Genomic DNA, 22,548 nt, shown 5'->3' with positions numbered 1-22,548 from the left:
AATCCAAAAGGTGAAGCTAAAAAATCCTTGAATGGGGAAAAATGCCTCAACGTTTAGCTAAAAATTCATATTTGATACATTTTGAAATATTATCTACTTAACTTATTTTACGAGTGCGTATGTGTCTTTTGTCTGTATTTCATTTTTTTCGTGACAATCCCATGCTACTTCATCAATCCATCATAAAACTCATCTCAAGGTTAATTTGTAGCAAAAATAAAGGAAACCACAATAGATCCATTCATGTCAAACCAAGCAACGGACAACTTATTAATAAAAGCCATGTTAATCAAGTTGACGAAACAACTTTGAAAACGGAAAAGGAAAGTAAAAGTTCATGATGCCATCATGCATGTTCATAAAAACTACATCGTAATATGTATGGCACTACCAAAAGTCATGAATGAAATTCAAGTTCAAGTTCATGTTTACAATCAGATGATGACTATTTATTTGTGGGCTTTAACAAATCTTCGGCGGATGATGAAGATGGTGTTGATAATGTTTAAGTGTTACCTGCTCTGCCCAAAAGGAAGTTTAAATAAATTATCAGCTCATAAATCCCAAGATAATCATAACGATTTAATTTCTTGGGTTCAATTCATAAAATCTTTAAGCAGCGGTACAAAAAATCCATAAAAACGTTAACATTAAATTCGCCACACTTTTTTTCCTAGTTTTTGCTATGGTCTCTTAGGCTTCAGCATTTCCCTTGCATTGTAGAGTGTGTTGGGCTCGAATGCTGTGCATTTTTTGTTATTGTTTCCAACTATGAACTACCACGTTTTGTTTTGATTATGGTATTTGTAAACATTTAACGCTTTATAATTATGCTAATTATGGGGTTTTAACCATACCAAAACGTGGTTATGCTCAAAGGCAATCATCGATATTCCACCTTTAACGGAGATGAAGAAGTGAAATAAAAGACACCGCCTTTCTAACGCTGCCGTGACTAATCATTTTAAATGTCTCTATTTTTTTACAAAGGGATTGGTATTTTTAAAGGGGCTACTGTCTAAGATTTGTTTGGTTTCTTTAATTAACTATTATAACGTCCAGTATCCATAGTTATGATATTTGTTATTTACATTTATACCAGAAATGATTACATTTTGTGAGTGTGTTTGGTTTTTGTCTTTTTAGGTTTTACCAAATATAGCTCTAATCTAAGGGGCCATAAATTATTGATAACTCTTTTGGGGTTTGGTTTAGAGGAAATTCTGAAGGTTGTCAAACGGCAGAATTCACAGAAAATTTTCAAAGCTAATCATGTTCCAATCTTAGCCAAATTTGTTGTATTAGCTAGAATAAAGTTTGTGTCTTAAGTCTTTTGTTTACGGTTTGCGTGTCTTGGCAAAAGTCAATAACTACCATTGATATAGGTCACGAATAACTTATGGGCTAGTTTCGAATACAAAACGTAATCCAACATTTTATTTAAGTACAAATGATTCATGATATACCAGAACCCAACAAATTAACAATAACCAAATTCAGACGATTGTACTTTAAAAAATTAATATAAAAATGAAATAAAATAAAATAAAAAAATAAAACAAGCTTCAATATGCATGTATACGACGACCTAACATATGGTATTAAAGGGTGATTTTTAATGTTTTCAAAAAAAAAAAACACATAAAATTGAGATTAATGCATGAAATATTGGTTGCCCAAAAAGTAATTGCGGATTTTTTAAAAGAAAGTAAATGCATTTTTATTAAAACTTAGAATGAACTTTAATCAAATATACTTTTTTTCACTTTTTTCTAAAGCAAGCTAAAAGTAACAGCTGATAACTGACAGAAGAAAGAATGCAATTACAGAGTCACAAGCTGTGAAAAAATTTGTCAACGCCGACTATATGAAAAATCCGCAATTACTTTTTGGGCAACCCAATAGTACGGTCCATATAATTTAATGTTTGAAGATTATTTCGGGCTTGTCTGTATAGACATGAGCCTTAACATTTAGCGCTAATCATTGACAGTTACGTTACGTTTCCCATCATCTTTGAAGAAGTACGGTCCAACGATGCCACCAGCCCATAAACCGCATCAAACTGTGATACTTAGCACAGATTCTTTTTTTGTTCATAAGCAGATTAAGTTCGAAGATGGGCTATATGGGACTATATCTTTATATAACCCCCATATAGACCGATCCGCCGACTTAGGGCCAATAGAACGGTCCATATAATTTAATGTTTGAAGATTATTTCATGCAAATTTTGACCATGACTGTGCCCCGTCCATCCGCTTAGACCAATTTTAACGTACTCTTCCAACATTTCGGCCGGTATCTTAGAATAAATGCTTCAGTGTTGTTTTCCAAAACGTCAATAGAAACGGGCTTGTCTGTATAGACAAGAGCCTTAACATGCAGCGCTAATCATTAACAGTTACATTACGATTCCCATCATCTTTGAAGAAGTGCGGTCCAACAAAGCCACCAGCCCATAAACCGCATCAAACTGTGACTTTTTATACCCACCATATATGGGGGTATATTCATTTTGTCATTCCGTATGCAACACATCGAATTATCCATTTCCGACCCTATAAATTATGTATATTCCTAATTGTCGTAATAATCTAAGACGATCTAGCCATGTCCGTATGTCTGTCCGCTTGTCTATTGAAATCACGCTACAGTCTTTAAAAATAGAGATATTGAGCTTAAACTTAGCATACAAGTCCTAGTGGTGTTTAATGCAGGCACCTGCCTCGTAGGCCTAATCCTTCAGGGCTCTTAACCCCGGGTGAATATAATGCGTCCACCAACGCCCCCACACATAGCCTAAGCTTTGCATGGGTACCAATTCGAGTTCACATTGTCTGAACGTTTTCTCCCCCTTGGTAAGGGGCGGAGCACTATCTAAAACTCCTTCCGATCTATGGGTCACCCCACACGGTTGCAATGCAACTCCATATCGAGCTTGCGCTCTACCCGCGATTTGGGTCCAAACCACAGCCAACACGTTACTCCCCAATGGGGCCTCACCATAGTCGGGCTGGAATCGAAATCCCAGGGGCCCCCGACTCCCGTGGTACCAGATTAAGGACTCCGGTCAGACCTCGTAGCCGAAGCTACTACCAGTTGAACCCCAAACGGTTCCGGACTGGTCACCTGAAACTAAGCAGACATTCTTTTTTAGTCCATAAGCAGGTTAAGTTCGAAGATGGGCTATATCGGACTATATCTTTATATAACCCCCATATAGACCGATCCGCCGACTTAGGGCCTTAAGCCCATAAAAGCCACGTTTATTATCCGATTTTACTGAAACTTGGGACAGTGAGTTGTGTTAGGCCAGTCGACCTCCTTCTTCAATTTGGCTCAGATCAGTTCAGATTTGGATATGGCTGTCACATAGACCGATCTATCGTTTAAAAATGTTGGGTCCATAAAAGGCGCATTTATTGTCCTATGTCGCCAAAATTTGGGAAAGTGAGTTAAGTTAGGCACTTCGACCTCCTTCTTCAATTTGGCTCAGATCGGTTCAGATTTGGATATGGCTGCCATATAGACCAATCTATCGTTTTAAGATTTTGGGTCCATAAAAGGTCCATGTCGCGGAAATTTGGGACAGTGAGTAAAGATAGGCCCCTCGACATCTTTCTGAAAGATTCAGATTTGGAAATAGCTACCTTATAGACTGACTTCTCGATTTTAGGTCTTGGGCCCATAAAAAACGTATTTGTTTACCGATTTCGCCGAAATTTTGGACAGTTTGGAGATGTGTTAGCCCTCTCGATATCTCTCTGCAATTTTTCTCAGATCAGTCCAGATTTAGATAAAGCTGCCATATAGACCGATCTCTCGATTTAAGATTTTAGGCCCATAAAAGGCACATTTATTGTCCGATTTCGCCAAAATTTGGGACAGTGAGTTATGTTAAGCTCTTCGAAAACTTTCTGTAATTTGGCCCAGATCGGTTAAGATTTGGATATAGCTGCCCTATAGACCGACCTCTCGATTGAAAATCTTGGCCCCATAAAAGGCACATTTATACTCCGATTTAACTGAAATGAGACACATTGACTTATGTTAGACTTTTCGACATCCGTGTCGTTTATGGTTCAGATCGATATATTTGGATATGGCTACCAAAAAGAACAATATTTTGTTCAAAAAATCGAACAATGACTTGTACTTATTAGACCACTCAATACCCGCGCCGAATTTGGTCCAAATCGGACCATATTATGATATAGCAGCACACAGGGGCATAAATTATGCATTTTTCACCGAATTATGACGAAAGGTGGTTTACATATATACCCGTGGTGGTGCGTATTTAAAGTACTTGTTCTAGATGCATTGGTAGCTTTTGCAATGCTTCTGGCTGATCGTCACTCCAAAATTCGGCCCGGCCGAGCCTGTTTTTGTATTTTTTGGATTTTTTCCCATGCTATTTTCCCCGGCAACTTAAGAATCCACCAATAAACACAAATAAATTTCAATCGCCCATAAGTTTAAAAACCAAAATGAATTCAAAAACCTACTATAAACAAATTAGCACAGTTTGCCATATTAGTTTTATGAACATTTTCTTGTTTTCTCAAATTGACTAAATCATAACATTTGACATTCATTAAAAAAAAATAATAAAACGAAGCCAAATCCAAAAGAGCACCTAGGCAAAAAACAACTCCAACATTCGTTAATACGTGAGGCCACCTTGAAATCTGTTGGCCATAATCTGGTTGCAACAGAATTGCAAACATAATCATACACGCCTTTAAATATAAACAAACAACAGCAACAACCAAAAACAATGTGTTGTTGCAAATCAAAAAATACAAGTTTAGCAAAAGTTGAATGCATTGAAAAGAAAACTGAGCCAAGAACTTTGGCAAATACGGAACTATTCAGAGAGTGCCAGAAAGGTGGCAAACAGCCAAACAGTTTGGAAGCTAAAAACCGACAACTTTTCATGCAACTTAAAGGCGTTGCGGATTTGACGCCTATTCATTGCAAATTTTATTTTGTTGGTTTTTTTCTTGTGCTCTATGTTATTGACAAACCCAAAATAAAAGAGCCTGTCTTGTGACATGAGAAGTCAAACTAAAAAAAAAATTTCCATAACATCTGTTGCAATGTTTAACGAAATTCATCTAGCCAAAAAAAAAACTCTAGCTAAAACAACAACACAAAAAAGTTCACAGAATAAATCATTCTTGATAACCGAATAGAGCAGAAACTAAAAGTCTACCAACGACGCTACGGCTATGGCAGCGCTACCAGCCACTAGCTACCACCAACTCTTTTTGACAATTAAATTAACATCACAATTTGCACGAGAAAAAAATAGCAAGCGAAACAACTAAGACGACAGCAACTTTAAATGCTGTTGACTTCTTATGGCTGCTAATTTTGTTGGTGTTGCTGTTGTAGCTGTTGTTCCTTGGGAATTATGCCGTCATGAATATATGCCACAGCAGTCAACAGTGGTATCAACCGACCCAGCCTCTAAATAAGTATCTGCAAACGTCTGTATGGCCATTTGGTAATAACAATAAAAAAAAAACATAACATTGTGCAAGTTCTATTTTCCAGTCTGTTTCAGCTTCTCTTGCGATGCTCACTCATTTGGTTTATTAGTGTATTTTACACCCTCTGTTTGTAAATGTGGTGTTTTATTGTTTTTATCTTCTTTCTTCAAAGGGAAACAAAACTGATTGAAAATTTCCCATCCCCATCGCACGTATCTCTGTCTCTATCTGCCGTCGTCTGCAGTCGTCTCTTAATCATATTTTTGCACTGAAATTAACGTGTGAAAAATCTTTGGGCATTGTTGTAGATTTTGATTTATTTATGTGCATATGTTGTGAAATAGACGTTCATTCGCCCCTTTTTGCCTTTAGCCCATAGATGATAGCAGAAAAAAAAACAAAAAAGACAGCCACCAAAAATACCTTGGCATGGGTGGCAAGGCGGTGGACAAAGACATAACAAAAGACTTAAGACACATGCACCAGCGAAATATATGAGTGTAATTGATAGCCTACCATTTGGGTTATTAGCAAAATGGATATGTGCATAAATTATAAGGAAAAACTTATGCATTTCAATGGTTAAGTGGTAAAAGTCAAACACAGGCAACAATTACATCACTTTTAAATATCAACTCAACCTCATTATTTAAAATTAATAGTAATTTATATATTTTTAAGCTTTCAATTATTATTTATTTTGTTTTGCCAACTCAATTAAGCAATATTTGGCTAGTACGTCAAAGAGTCTATCCCGTTGTTAACAATGACCATCGTGATTAGAATCTTCATAAATATGTTTACATGCTTTAAAGGAATGCAGTATTTTGTCATTATTGATATGATCTTTTTCTCGCATATATGGCCAGTGGGTGGGTGTGTACATTAGACCGTCCCATGCTATAGAGGAGAAAATTTAGTTTGCAAATAGCAAAACACATTTTTTTATACCCACCACCGAAGGATGGGGGTATATTCATTTTGTCATTCCGTTTGCAACACATTGGAATATACATTTCAGACCCTATAAAGTATATATATTCTTGATCAGCGTAAAAATCTAAGACGATCTAGACATGTCCGTCCGTCTGTCTGTTGAAATCACGCTACAGTCTGCAAAAGTAGAGATATTGAGCTGAAACTTTGCACAGATTCTTTCTCTGTCCATAAGCAGGTTAAGTTCGAAGATGGGCTATATCGGACTATATCTTGATATAGCCCCCATATAGACCGATCCGCCGATTTATGGTCTTAGCCTCATAAAAGCCACATTTATTATCCGATTTTGCTGAAATTTGGGACAGTGAGTTGTGTTAACCCTTCGACATCCTTCGTCAATTTGGCTCGGATCGGTTCAGATTTGGATATAGCTCGCATATAGACCGATCCTCCGATTAAGGGTCTTAGGCCCATAAAAGCCACATTTATTATCAGATTTTATGAAATTTGGGACAATGAGTTGTGTTAGGCCCCTCGATTCTGATTTAGATATAGCTGCCATATAGACCGATCCTTCGATTTAGTGTCTTAGACTCATAAAAGGGGCATTTATTGACCGATGTCGCCGAAATTTGGGACAGTGAGTTAGGTTAAGCCCCTTGACATTCTTCTGTATTATGGCACAGATCGGTCCAGATTTGGATATAGCTGCCATTAGACCGAACTCTCGGGTTTAGGTTTTGGGGCCATAAAAAGCGCAATTAGTATCCAATGTTGCCGATATGTGTTTTAATGTGTTAATGTTTTGGGCCAATAAGAAGCACATTTATTGTCCGATGTCGCCGAAATTTGAGACAGTGATTTGTGTTAGGCCCTTCGACATTTTTCAATTTGGCCCCGATCGGTTCAGATTTGGATATAGTTGCCATCTAGACCGATCTCTCGATTTAAGGTTTTGGGCCCATAAGCGGCACATTCATTATCCCATGTCGCCGAAATTTGGAACAGTGAGTCAAGTTAGGCCCTTCGATATCCTTCTACAATTGGGCCTAGATCGGTTCAGATTTGGATATAGCTGTCATGTTGACCGATCTCTCGATTTAAGGTTTTGGGCCCACAAGAGGCACATTTATTGTCCGATGTCGCCGAAATTTGGGACAGTGAGTTGTGTTAGGCCCCTCGACATCTTTCTGCAATATGGCCCAGATCGGTTCATATTTGGATATGGTTGCCATCTAGACCGATCTCTCGATTTAAAAATTGGGCCAATAAAAGGCACATGTATTGTTCGATTTCGTCGAAATTTGGGGCAGAGACTTGTGTTAGGCCCCTCGACATCTTTCTTCAATTTGGCCCCGATCGGTCCAGATTTGGATATAGCTGTCATGTTGACCGATCTCTCGATTTAAGATTTTGGGCCCATAAAAGGTACATTTATTGTCCGATGTCGACGAAATTTGGAACAGTGAGTTAAGTTAGGCCCTTCGTCAACCTTCTGCAATTTGGCTAAGGTCGGTTCAGATTTGGATATAGCTGCCATATAGACCGATCTGTCGATTAAAAGTCTTGGCCCCACAAAAGGCACATTTATAATCCGATTTAGGATATAGATGATATAGGGTTCAGATGGTTTTATATTTGGATGTGGCTAATATTTTGTTCTACAAAATTGAACAACGATTTGTAGACCACTCAATGTCCGTTTCGAATTTGATCCAAATCGGACTATATTTCGATACAGCTGCTATGGGGGCATAAATTATGCATTTTTCACCGGATTATGACGAAAGGTGGTTTACATATATACCCAAGCTGGTGGGTATCCAAAGTTCGGCACGGCCAAACTTAACCCCACTTACTTGTTTTGTATTAATTTAATTCTGCATTGTTTTCTATTTCTTTTTAGATTTTTGCCAATGTTTTTTAAGACCAACTCCAAATTCCTTCAACACAATGATTTGCAACACAAATGCTGGTAGACTTCAAAAAAAGACCGAAAAATTAAAGTTATAGTGAAAAATTGGCAATTGGTCAGCACTAAAGACACATAAAGATTTATTGCATAGCTTTTTCACCCTGCAGCAAACCCTGGCGATTGTGATACGGTTTTATAGCATTTTATGCGATTTCAATCTGATTAATTAAAATGTTATAGCAATGAATAATGTGTTGTAGACAAAATAATACGAAAACGATTCAATTTCCAATTAGATTATAGACCATGATCTTAATTAAAGTGGACAAACAATTTAAACACCTGTGCAAACAAACAGCAGCAGTTATAGAGTTTCTCAAACAGCCACTGATACATTTATCATTTTTCGACAAATGATGGATTATACCCAGTATCTCCAAAAAAAACCAAAAGTAACATAAAAAAATCAAGAACCAGTTTAAATTTAATTCATAAAATTAATGCAAATTTGTTATTATGATGGTATAAAATTAGCTTTTAAACAATATTGCCCACTTTTAACTTACAAAAGGGTGAGTGTGAATGGAGCCACTTAAAAATTTTGACAAATTCCATTGTCTTTTTGAGTTATAAAATGAATTAGCCAAATATTCTAAAGCTCTGAATTAAAGCGAAGATTCATGGGTTTTTATTGTCTCACACAGCAGCACCGCCAGAGTCAGAGAAACAGAGAGCATAAGATTCTATAGCTGCTTTGCTTAACTGTCTTAGGTGTGCTCGTGTGTGTTCGTGTCTTAAGTCTTTTGTTTTAACATTAATTGAACAACTTGCTGCCAGTTCATTCATTCATTGATTGTATGATCACCACACAATTCTAAACCAAATTACGGAAATTAAAACTTTTGAAAATCTTGCCAAATCTAAAACCAAATGAAAGGATGTTAGTTGTTTGATTTTACTTCTATTCAAGTTTCGATTAAAATTGTGGCTTAATAGCATTAATTTTTTTTTCTTCAAATTTTATTGTTGAACACCACACCCTGCTGTTGAAGTTTTAACAACAAAATTATCCATTTTAAACACTTACATGAGAATGATATTACATAAGACATAAATAAAGAAAAACATAGGCTTTCCTAGAAAAAAATCAAAAAAAAAAAATCCATAAAAGATTGCAACAACCATGAAAACTAAACCAAAATGTTGCACAGAAAGTGTAACACAAGACAATAGCGACTGCCACCAGCCTAGAGAAGTCAAAAAAGAGGTCTATAATTTTGTGCTCTCAGGCAAAAATGCATCTACATTGCCACAGCAACCTACAGCAATAGCTGTAGCAGTAATTCAAATGGATTTGCTTGCCATTAGGAACGTCAGGTTTCTGGACTTATATAATAATTGAAAAACAATAAGAGAAAGAAAATCATATTACCCAAGTAGCAAGGCAGCTTTGTCCAACTATCATGTCTTGAATGTTTTACAAACTTACAAGATGTTACAGGCGATAATTTAAAAGACGCACATGAAAATGAGCCGCTTAGCTACTCGAAAAAAAAAAACATTGACATATGCTACCTCTTCACTAATATTAACAGCCATAAATCATAAAGAAAACCACAAGCCTATAACGTTTATAGCCCATAAAGTCATCACAGCAATTATGACATTTGAAGCCCCACTATGTGGTGTTTTTGTTTTTTTTTTTTTGGTTTGGTTTGGGTTTATATTCATAACTGTCAATTCTGTTTGTCTTGTGAGTCTCTAGGCCTAACGCATGCCTCAAATGCTTCCAATTCAAACGCATGTTGATTTAAAGCAAGTCTGGGTGATTTGGGCAGTCGTAGCTTTTGTAACAGCATGTAATCAACACCACTGACACTTTAATTGAATGATGATCAGGTGAGAAATTACGGTAATCAAATAAGATACAGATGTTAAACAGCTACCGTTAAGATGCGAGATGAATCAACAGATGTGTAAAAGAAGCATTTAATGGTAAAGTCTTTAAAACTAAAGTGATCAAGCTGCAAAATGGTAATGAAAAATTTTTTGTATGTTAGAGGATGGACCTCATAAGGCAATATAGCTTCCAATATAAAGCGTAATTTTTTAGCTATTGGGTTGCCCAAAAAGTAATTGCGGATTTTTTAAAAGAAAGTAAATGCATTTTTAATAAAACTTGGAATGAACTTTAATCAAATATACTTTTTTAACACTTTTTTCTAAAGCAAGCTAAAAGTAACAGCTGATAACTGAAAAAAGAAAGAATGCAATTACAAGCTGTGAAAAAATTTGTCAACGCCAACTATATGAAAAATCCGCAATTACTTTTTGGGCAACCCAATATACTAAGCGGATGAATTATATGAGGCGCAGTCAGGGTCAACATTTGCATGAAATAACCTTCAAACATTATATTATATGGGCTATTGATTCAAATAAAGATTTCATGCATTTTTCTGAATTGTATGTGTTTTTATACCCACCCCCGAAGGATGGGGGTATATTCGTTTTGTCATTCCGTTTGCAACACATCGAAATATCCATTGATCAGCGTAAAAAGACCATCTAGACATGTTCATCCGTCTGTCTGTTGAAATCACGCTACAGTCTTTAAAAAAAGAGAGATATTGAGCTGCAACTTTGCATAGATTCCTTTTTTGTCTATAAGCAGGTTAAGTTCGAAGATGAGCTATATCGGACAATATATTAATATAGCCCCCATATAGACCGATCCGCCGATTTAAGGTCTTATGCCCATAAAAGACACATTTATTATCCGATTTTGCTGAAATTTGGGACAGTGAGTTATGTTTGGCCCTTCGATATCCTTCTTTAATTTGGCCCGGATCGGTTTAGATTTGGATATAGCTGCTATATAGACCGATCCGCCGATTTAGGGTATTTGGCCCATTAAAGCCACATTTGTTATCCGATTTTGATGAAATTTGGGAAAGTGAGTTGCCTTAGGCCCTTTGACATCTTTCTTCAATTCAGCCCGGATCGGTTTAGATTTGGATAGGTCTTTTGGGCATATAGACCTATCCTCCGATATAGGGTCTTAGGCCCTTAAAAGCCACATTTATTACTCGATATTGCTTTAAATTTTGGGACAGTGAATTGTGTTAGGCCACTCGACATCTTTCTCCAATTTGGCTCTGATTCAGATTTAGATATAGCTGCGACATAGACCGATCTCTCGATTTAAGGTTTTGGGCCTATAAAAGGTGTATTTATTGTCCGATGTCGCCGAAATTTGGGGCAGTGAGTTATGTTCAGCCCCTTGACATACTTCTGCAATCTGGCTCAGATCGGCCGAGATTTGAATATAGCTGCCACATAGACCGATTTCTCGACTTAAGGTTTTGGGCCTATAAAATGCGCATTTATTGTCCGATGTCGCCGAAATTTGGGACAGTGAGTTATAATCAACTCCTTGACATAATTTTGCAATCTGGCTCAGATCGGTTCAGATTTGGATATAGCTGTCATATAGACCGATCTCTCGGTTTTAGGTTTTGGAGCCATAAAAGGCGCATATATTGTCCGATGTCGCTGAAATTTGAGACAGTGAGTTTAGTTAGGCTCTTCGACGTCCTTCTTCAAATTGGCACAAGATTTGGATATATATAAAAGTCGCATTTATAATCCAATTTCACAGAAATTTGTCACAGTGACTTATGTTAGGCTTTTCGACATCCGTGTTGTATATGGTTCAGATCGGTTTATTTTAAGATGTAGCTAATGTACTTATTAATATTTATTCCAAATCGGAACATATTCCGATATAACTGCTATGGGACATAAGGTATGCAATTTATATTAGATTTTGATGAAAGGTGGTTTACATTTGTAACCGAGTTGGTGGGTATCCAAAGTTCGGGCCGGCCAAACTTAACGCCTTTTTACTTGTTTTTTTTTTTTTTTTTGAAAAACTTTCCTATAGCTCTTAACAAAATCACCCTTAGGAACCTAAAAACAAATGTTTGGCATCCAAATTTCGGACGGTTGGGGCGCACCCCCAAAATCAACCTAATATATATACTCGTATAGAGAAAGTCTGAAAAGTAACATACGAATCTGATATCAATATTCGGGAAAAAGTGTCTGTGGGGCTACCCCACCCCCATTACACCACCCAAATAGTATTTGCTGACCGTTGCAAAGCAAATTCAAATTTGACCATGAACATTCCATTGAGCAACAGGGACAATTTTCTCACTTATCAAAGAGTGCTGTCCGATTCACGTTTTAAGGAACCCCCTTTTTATAGCCGAGTGTGAACGGCGTGTCGCATAGCGACAGCTCTTTGGTTAGAAGTTTATAAAATTCAAAGTACCTCAGAAATGTCGCCAGCATTAGGAGGAGACAACCACCCCTGAAAAATTTTATGATATTCCTGCCAGGATTTGAACCCAGGCGTTCAGCGTCATAGGCGGACATGCTAACCTCTGCGCTACGGTGGAAGTAAAGTACGAATCTGATATCAATATTCGGGAAAAAGTGTATATAGGTGTATAATTTTCCGATTTTGCTGAAAATTTGCATGAAATCTTTTGTTGTTGTTTGACAACAACTGTGCTAAGTATGGTCCAAATCGGTTCATAACATAATATAGCCCCCATATAAATTGATCGCGGACCTGGACTTCTTGAGCCGCTAGAGGGCCCAATAATTATCCGATAACTGTGCCAAATACGGTTCAAATTGTCTCATAACCTGATGTAGCTCTCATGTAAACCGATCTCGAATATTGATTTTTTGATCAGCTTTTTGTCCAATATGCCTGAAAATTTGCATGAATTTTTTGTTTAACTTCCAATAACTTTGCTAAGAATGGTTCAAATCGGTTCATTACCTGATACAGTTCCCATTTAAACCGAACTCCGATCTTAACTTCTTGAGCCTCTACAGGACGCATTTATTATTCGATTTGCCTAAACGAAGTGGTTTGATTTGACTCTCAACAACTGTACCAAATACGGTCTGAATCGGTCAATAACCTCATATAGCTGCCATAAAAATCGACCTCAGATCTTGACTTCTTGAGCCTTTAGAGGGCGCAATTCTTTTCCGATTTGGCTGAAATTTTGCACAAAGTGTTTTGCTTTGACTTTGAGGCCACCTTAGCGCAGGGGTTAGCATGTCCGCCTATGACGCTGAACGCCTGGGTTCGAATCCTGGCAAGAACATCATGAAATTGTTCAGCGGTGGTTATCGCCTCCTAATGCTGGCGACATTTGGGAGGTACTGTACCATTTGGTATGGCAGCCATGTAAAAACTTCTCCACACAGAGGTGTCGCACTGCGGCATGCCATTCGGACTCGGCTATGGAATGAAGGTCCCTTATCATCGACCTAAAAACTTGAATCGGACAGCACAGATTGATATGTGAGAAGTTTGCCCCTGTTCCTTAATGGAATGTTCATGGGTAAATTTGCATTTTTGTTTTGCTTTAACTTCCACTAACTGTACCAAGTATAGTCTAAATGGGTTCATAATAGAATATAGCCCCCATCTAAACCGATCTCCGGATAACACTTTTTGAGCCTCTATAGGGCGCATATCTTATCTGATTTTGCTGAAATTTTGTACTACTTCTCTTATAATCTTCAGCGTACGTGCCTTATACGGTCCGAATCGGTCAATAACATCAGATAACTGCCTTATAAACTGATCTCACGGTTTTTCTTCTTGAGCTCCTACGGGGTGCAATTCTTTTCCGATTTACTTGTAAGTTTGCACAATGGCATCTACTTTGGTCACCAACTTTCAAGCCATGTATGACCTAAATCTGACAATAACCTTATATGGCAGAGCAATTTTTATCCATGATAATTTGTTTGTCGATAAACAAAGAACTTGATGTATGCAATCCTTATATACCCTCATAAGATTCGGATCGGCTGAACTACGCATGTTTATACTTCTTTTTATTTTACTTTTATATAATTTCAAATTGTTATTCTTTAGTTAAAAGTTTTAACTCCAGTTTTTGTTATTATTTTTTATCATCATAAATTTTTAATTTAATTTTTTTTTTTATAATTCATATTTTTAAATAAATGTTTTAAAATTTAATTTTCAGCAATTATAATAATTTTTTATTTGATGAATTTTTATTTCTTTCTTCTAATACACTCAGTTCACTTTATTAGTTATAAAATTAAGGCAATGATTTGTTGGTATATAAATTTCTAGGTTTTTTAATATTTTTTTTTTTCAGAATCAGATTTATGCCTTAATATTTAAAAGATTTTCCTTTTTTTCTTAAAAATCTACTATAAAAAATATTATTTTCCCCGCCAAAAAAAATATATTTAAATATTCCTATTTGAAATTTATGTGATTCCATTAACAACTGTCAATCGACTAGTTGAACATTGTGCATTTGAAAATTTCCAAGTCCCAGACTAGGCCAATAATTCCTTTAAATTACATTGAGTATACGTATAAGGGGCCAAATTGCTAACCACCAATACTTAGAAACATTTTGTGTGATCATATCAACAGTCAGTCACATGTATACACCGATACTGTACATGTGCTGCTCTCTTGTATACGTATACGAAAAAGCTTTTTTCTAAGCCAACTCAATTAACTGCAAACTCTCGTTTTCATTACGAATTTTTTTTATGGATTTGTGCTCTCTGCAAATTCTCTCATACAGAATATGGCAAAATTTTTCTTTGACTGAGAAAAAAAAAGCTTTTTTTAAAACATGTTTTAGGTAAGACACTCTTTTAAGGCTGCTGCTGTGGATACTCTCAGAAGATTGTTTTTTTTTTTTTCATGAATTCATACATTCGTTTGCTGGCCTATAGTAGCCCATGGGCCAACAACAATATCGCACCATGTTGTTGTACAAGAAATATAGACTATGGTTTTAATTGTATTTATCTCTGCCCCTCCTTCGATGGCAAATCGAAAGCATTGAGATGCCTGAGATTTTCTGTCATACGAATTTGAGCAGTGGTATATAAAGCTTGAGCGCACTGGACGAAATTATTCAGTTTACTGTTGTGGGTTCATCCAATAGCAACCCTTGGCGTTAAACAAAACCAAACGACTCCCAAAGTCCTTGCGAGTGAGAGTGTGTGTGTGCGGTGTTAATTTATTGTTTCTTACTAAATTAGAACCAAAATGAAATCCATGGTATGTTTAATGAAATGATATGAATAAAGCAAAAACCAATAAACGAACAACAATACAATGAACGATTAACAAGAGAAACATTTGAAACAAAAAATGGATTATAAATGGAAGAGAACAAAGTTCCAAGTGCTAAAGAACTGCCAGTGTGGATACATTAAAAAGAACCAAGAACAGTATAATAAAATGTGCTGAAATGAAACAAAAGACTTAAGACACGAACTTGTGTTGGAATATTTGGAAAATGAAAAGCAAGCTATAAACATTTTTTGAAAGTGCTAAATGTTATTACACGAATAAATATTACCAACTACACTAGATTTTCAATAATCTAAAAAGTTGATAGTTGATGAAATGGGAATGATTTGTTTTTGAAAATCCGAATATGAAAAGAAGATTAGTGTTATGCTTCCTGGGACAAATATGGAAAAACTACAACATAATCAAGTTCTGCTACATATAAATTTGACTACAAATGGCTAACAGTTTTCACACGAAGAGGAGTTTTTAGTACACACAAGAGTTTCTCATGGTTTTATCAATGGCATGGATTTAATATATAAGTGGAATTTAAAAGGAATTGAGTTTTAAGCAATTTTTCAAAATTTATGCAAAAAAATAATAATTTTTTTTAATAAATAAAATAAAGCAGTAATGTATCATTAAATTCAACACTAGCATAAATATGTTCAAAACCCCTAGAAAAAAAATTAAAAAATATTCTATACTTAAATATTTTTTTTTTTTAATTTTTGTTTGCCAGAAGAATTTGAAAAACATGCAAATTTAATCAAATTTAAATTTAGAAGATACAAATAGTTAATATGTAGCTTCAATTAACAGTGCGAGAGTTGTGGACTCGATTGCCACCTGAGTTTACAAAATATTTTTGGCAAATTTATTAAAGTTTCAATAAAATTTTGTTTAATTTGCTTCAAAGCCTTTAAACATTGAATAATTGGTTAGCCAATCTTATACCAACCTTAGAAAAGTAGACAAATTAACGTACCGACAGGCAGCCTAGCATTCAGACATAGCAGTTCAGTATACACACTACTAAACAGACATACAGAAAAACGGCAGACAGACATGAGGGCAAACCGATATATGCGGTTTTTGGTTTGGTTTGGTTGTAAGAAGGCATAGGAGTACTTCGAGTACCAAGCTTCTACCAAATCAGATAAAAATTGTAATGCCTTGATTCTCAAGAAGCCAAATTCATTTCCCGATAATATAGGCTTAAAGCTATTTATAGACTGAGGAGTATACTTCACGTATCATTTTTATCTAAATTGAGGCTTGCAGCGATCCAAGAAGTCAAATCGAGTGTTTGTCCTACATGGAGGCTCTATTGATTGAACTGGTTTGGTTTTGTTGTTAGAGGGCATAGAAGTACTACCAAGCTTCTACCAAATCAGATAAAAAATGTGATGCCTTGATTCTTAAGAAGCAAAATCCATTTTCCCGGTAATATAGCCTTAAAGCTATTTATAGACTGAGGAGTATACTACACATATCATTTTTATCCAAATTGAGGCTTGCAGCGATCCAAGAAGTCAAATCGAGTGTTAGTCCTACATGGAGGCTCTCTTGATGAAACTGGGATAAGTATTAGCAATAGTAGGAAACCATGCTTAGTTTGACTATGCCAAATCTTTGCAAAGAAAACTCAGTTTAGAATTCAATTATTTTATATAAATTAAATCGAACAAGTAAAAGCATGATAAGTTCGGCCGCACCGAATTTTGGGAACCCATCTCCATGGATTCAGCTAAAAATATATACAAAATAAATTTTGTTGAAGGGCATAATTTTATTCTACATACCAAATTTCTGTCAAACCAGCAAAAATTAAAGCTTCTAGGAACTGAACAAGGGTGATCGAGAGACTGCTTTACATGGGAGCTATATGATTTGGACCGTATTTGGCACAGTTGTTGAAAGTCATAACAGAACACCGCATGCTAAATTTCAGCCAAATCGGACAAAAATTACGGCTTGTAAGGAATCAAGAAGTCAAGTCGGGAGATTGGTTAATATGGGGGCTATATCAGGTTATAGACCGATTCGCACTGTACTTGGCATAGTTGTTGCATGTCATAACAGAACACCACCATCGGTTTATATGGCAGCTGCATGTAAATCTGAACCGATATGGCCCATTTGCAATCACCAAGGACCTACATCAGTATTAAGAATCTGTGCAAAATTTCAAGCTGTTAGCTTTACGCGTTCGACCGCTATCGTGATTTCGACAGACAGATGGTCGGAGGGAGGGACGGACATAGATCGAACCAGAGCGTCGAGACGATCCAGAATTTATACTTCATGGGGTCTAAGACGAATATTTCGAGGTGTTACAAACCGAATGACTAGATTAGTATACCCCCATCCTATGGTAAAGCTTCTACCAACAAAGCCTCTACGTTCTCAAGAAGAACAATCCAGGCATCGGTATGTTAACCTCAAATGTCCAATGGAGTACACCAATAGATTGAATATACTGCTCTAAAGTGATCTTCCCTTCACTCTCTTCACTAGTTTAATATTGGGTTGCCCAAAAAGTAATTGCGGATTTTTTAAAAGAAAGTAAATGAACTTTAATCAAATATACTTTTTTTACATTTTTTTTTCTAAAGCAAGCTAAAAGTAGCAGCTGATAACTGACAGAAGAAAGAATGCAATTACAGAGTCACAAGCTGTGAAAAAATTTGTCAACGCCGACTATATGAAAAATCCGCAATTACTTTTTGGACAACCCAATAGTTCACCAAAGTAGGACTAAGGTAGACGTTCATGTACTCCCTAATAAGATTTGAATCAGTTGAAACCCCAAATGATACTTGACTGAAGATTCCAATAGATTGAAAAGTGGACAGGAGAACTACACTCACATCAAAAGTTGAGGTGGGGTTTTTTTGGGTGCAAATGCTGATGTTTTCATATAGCGTAGTCGGTAAATATGTCTTATTTTTCTACTCTTAAATACCTCATGTCTACACCCCATATTGCAAAGGTCAGTAAAATAACTTATTTGGGGGTGAGGTGGACCCCCAGAAACTTGGTCCCAAAAGTGCAAGTCAATTTCGTGTTCTACTCTCAAAGACCTGTCATTTAAGATCCATATTGCCATGGTCGATAAATATGTACGATTTGGGGGGGTGTTTTGGGGATAGGGTGACCCGCGAAACACTTAGCCCCACAATTGGATATAAGATTCGTTTTCTACTCTCAAATATATATAAATTTGATACCCATATTGTAGTGATTGGTCTTAAAATCCGTTTGGCGGGTTTTGATATCAAATTTTTCTTTTTAGGTTACTGTAAGTGTGCAAACAAAAGTTCGCTTAAATCGCCCAACCCATCTCCGAAATCCCATGTTGTTCAAAAATAAGGATGAGGGGAGGATTATATATAAGAAGATTTTACTTAAAATCTATTATACAATAGTACATCCCAATGGGGCCCGATCTGAATCAAATTTAAATCAGGTACCGGCAAGCCCTACGAAATCGGGTAGTAAATTGGCCCGCTTTGGACTTAGAACACTACATCGGAAAATCGGTCTTTATGACAACCATGTCCGATCTCGACCGTAATTGTCAAGGGATTTAATAAAACTCACTGTTCTTCATTTAAGCGAAATGGGGTAGTAAATGCGCCTGTATAAGTTTAAGATCCAAAATCGGCAGATCAGTCTATATGGTAATTGCAAATGCAACACTGTCCGAGTGGCGTGCCGTAGAGCAACACCCCTTTGGGGAGAAGTTTTTCATGGCATAGTCCCTCACAAATGCCGCCACCATTATGAAGAAATAACCACCGCGGAAAACTTTTTCTGATGTTCCTGCCACGCTGCGAACGCAGTCGTTCAGTGTCATTGGTGGACATGCTAACATTTGCGCTTCTACAAACAAAATAAAATTTTAAGATTTTCAAGTTTTTTTGTTTTGCTTGTTAGGGCGATGATCATTAAATTTCACAATTTTTGTTTGGTTCTTTTCGAGACGATCTCAATGATTGGAGATTTTCTTTGCAAATGGAAAAGGAAAGAAATTTTTCCCATGAATATTCCATTAAGGAACAGGGGCAAGCTGTCCGATTTAAGTTTAAGCTCAATGAGAAGGGACCTCCTTTTTACAGCCGAGTCCGAACGGCGTGCCGGAGGGCGAAACCTTTTTTGGGGAGAAGTTTTTCATGGCATAGGGCTTCACAAATGTCGCCAGCATTAGGTGGGAATAACCACCGCTGAAAAATTGTTTCCAATGTTGCAACCCAGGCATTCAGCTTCATAGGCAGACATGCTAATCTCCAGCAGCTATAACTAAATATGGTCTGATGTAGACCATACTCGGGCTTGACCCATTAACAACGAATGGATAAAAAGATACCCAAGGATAATGCTGTCTTAAGGATAATGCTGTCCTTATGAAATTTGTTTTGGCGTAAAGTAGACGAATGAAACTTGTTGAAAAAAATTTCCCGACATATAAGGTCATATTTTTTTTGGAGTACAGTTGGCAGGTCGAAAGTCAGCAATTTTTTATATACAAACAAGTAAAAAGACGTTAAGTTCGTCCAAGTCGAACTTTGGATACCCACCACCTCGGGTCAAAATGTAAACTACCTTTTGTCATAATTCGGTGAAAAATTCATAATTTGTGCCCCCATAGCAGTTATATCGAAATATGGTCCGATTTATTGATTGATGTTGACATTGATCTTTTTGGTAGCCATATCCAAATATAGACCGATCTGAACTATATACCTCACGGATGCCGAAAAGCTTAATACAAGTGACTGTATCAAATTTCAGTTAAATCGGATTATAAATGTGCCTTTTATGAGGTCAAGACTTTAAATTTAGAGATCGGTCTATATGGCAGCTATATGCAAATCTAAACCGATCTGAGCCAGATTCAAAATGGATGGCGAAGGGCCTAACACAACTCACTGTCCCAAATTTCGGAGAAATAGGACAATAAATGTGCATTTTATGGGCCCAAAACCTTAGAACGAGAGATCGGTCTATATGGCAGCATATCTAAATCTGAACCGATCTGAGCCAGATACAAAAGGGATGTCGAAGGGCCTAACACAACTCACTGTCCCAAATTTCGGAGAAATAGGACAATAAATGTGCATTTTATGGGCCCAAAACCTTAGAACGAGAGATCGGTCTATATGGCAGCTATATCCAAATATAAACCGATCTGAGCTATATTGCAGCAGAATGTTGAAGGGACAACAAATGCGTTTTGTAAGGGCCCAAGACCACAATTTGAGAGATCTATATCCAAATCTGGACCGATCTGGGCCAAATTATAAAAAAAAGTCGAGGGGCCTAACACATCCCACTATCCCAAATTTTGGCAACATCGGACAACAAATGCTCCTTTTATGGGCCCAAAATCTTAAATCGAAAGATCGGTCTATATGGCAGCTATATCTAAATCTTAACCGATCTTGGCCAAATTGCAAAAAGATGACAAGGGGCCTAACATATCTCACTGTCCCAAATTTCATCGGACAACAAATGCGACTTTTATGGGCCCATGACCTTAAATCGAGAGATTGGTCTGTATGGCAGCTATATTCAAATCTGGACCGATCTGGGCCAAATTGCAGAAAGATGTCGAGGGGCCCCACACAACTCACTGTCCCAAATATCAGCAAAATCGGATAATAAATATGGCTTTATGGGCCTAAGACTCTAAATCGGCGGATCGGTCTATATGGGGGCTATATAAAGATATAGTCCGATATAGCTCATATTCGAACTTAACTTGCTTATGGACAAAAAAAGAATCTGTGCAAAGTTTCAGCTCAATCAATTGGCGCCCCGGTAGCTAAGTTGGTAGAATGATTGGACTACCAGTGCGGGGGTCGTGGGTTCGATTCCCCCCAGAAGTCTTGGTCTGTCGCTACTGTGGTATCACAATGGCCTTAAAAAATTGTCTAAGTGAGTCTGTAAACGACAGCCACTCTTACCTAACCTAACCTAACCTTCAGCTCAATATCTCTATTTTAAAAGAATGTAGCGTGATTTCAACAGATCATCAGAAAAAAAAATTCTGCGGTGGTTTTCCCCTCCTAATGCTGGCAACATTTGTGAGGTACTATGCCATGTAAATCTTATTTCCAAAGTGGTGTCGCACTGCAGCACGCTGTTCGGACTCGGCTATAAAAAGGAGGCCCCCTATTATTGAGCTTAAACTTGAATCGGACTGCACTCATTGATATGTTCATGGGCAACATTTGATTGTTGTTAATTTGCCTTCTATCGGCACAAAGCACAGTGTTCCGGAATTGGTAGCAAATGCAGATGTCAATTTTTCCACGAGCTTTACATTGAAGAACATGGTCAAAGTTCTCATATGTTAATGAGTGTTGTTCGATGCTAGTTTAAACTCAATAATAAAGGATCTTCCGAACAGCGGCCACAGGGCAATATCTCTTGGGGAGAAATTTTTATATGGGTGCTATGTAAATATGTCACCAGCATTAGGAAGGGGAAAAAAACACTGATGTTCTCATCATGTTTCCCAGGCATCTCCCTCTCTTTTTGGAGAGAAGTTTTTATATGGCTGCTGTGTAAATATGAAGCCAGCATTAGGGTGGGGGTAAAACCACAAATTTCCCCGTCATGTTTCCCATACTGAACCCAGGCGTTTTGCGTCATAGGCGGACATGTTAACCTCTGCACATCAATGGCCTCCACTGAATGCAATTGTTAAAAATTCTATGTTATCCAGTTAATCCTAAATATTTGTCTAGGGCAAAAATATAACTTTTCTCGCTTAGAGGAAAATAAAAAATTCCTTTCGATGGACAAACATATCTGAATGGACTATATATACTTCCTAGAGTCTTTAATAAATATGTTGAAGTACTTTCCCCCAAATCCTATGGTGTAAGATACACAAATATCAAAAATGTGTTCGACAGTGCGCTTTCAAAACCCCCCAAAACGTTTCCAATTCGAAAATTTTCTGAAATGTTACAATTACAATCTCATCTCATTTGTTTCCGTTGCCC

General features: G+C 36.8%; 2 protein-coding genes across 5 annotated transcripts in view; one reads left to right on the top strand and one right to left on the bottom strand.

Annotated features, from left to right (window-relative positions):
- LOC106085086 (angiotensin-converting enzyme) overlaps positions 1-22,548 on the bottom strand; it is a 253,968-nt gene that overhangs the window by 95,513 nt on the left and 135,907 nt on the right. The gene's annotated exons all lie outside the window — the stretch shown is intronic.
- LOC106085088 (skin secretory protein xP2) overlaps positions 15,351-22,548 on the top strand; it is a 16,629-nt gene continuing 9,431 nt past the window's right edge. The window contains exon 1 of the mRNA XM_013249123.2: positions 15,351-15,511. Coding sequence (XP_013104577.2) covers positions 15,500-15,511 — 12 coding nt within the window. The 5' untranslated portion in view covers positions 15,351-15,499. The remainder of the gene's footprint in view (positions 15,512-22,548) is intronic.

The sequence above is a fragment of the Stomoxys calcitrans genome, chromosome 3 (assembly GCF_963082655.1).
Source record: "Stomoxys calcitrans chromosome 3, idStoCalc2.1, whole genome shotgun sequence".
Classification (NCBI taxonomy): domain Eukaryota; kingdom Metazoa; phylum Arthropoda; class Insecta; order Diptera; family Muscidae; genus Stomoxys; species Stomoxys calcitrans.
The sequence above is the reverse complement of the archived record's forward strand: the minus strand, read 5'-3'. Positions and strand labels throughout refer to the sequence as shown.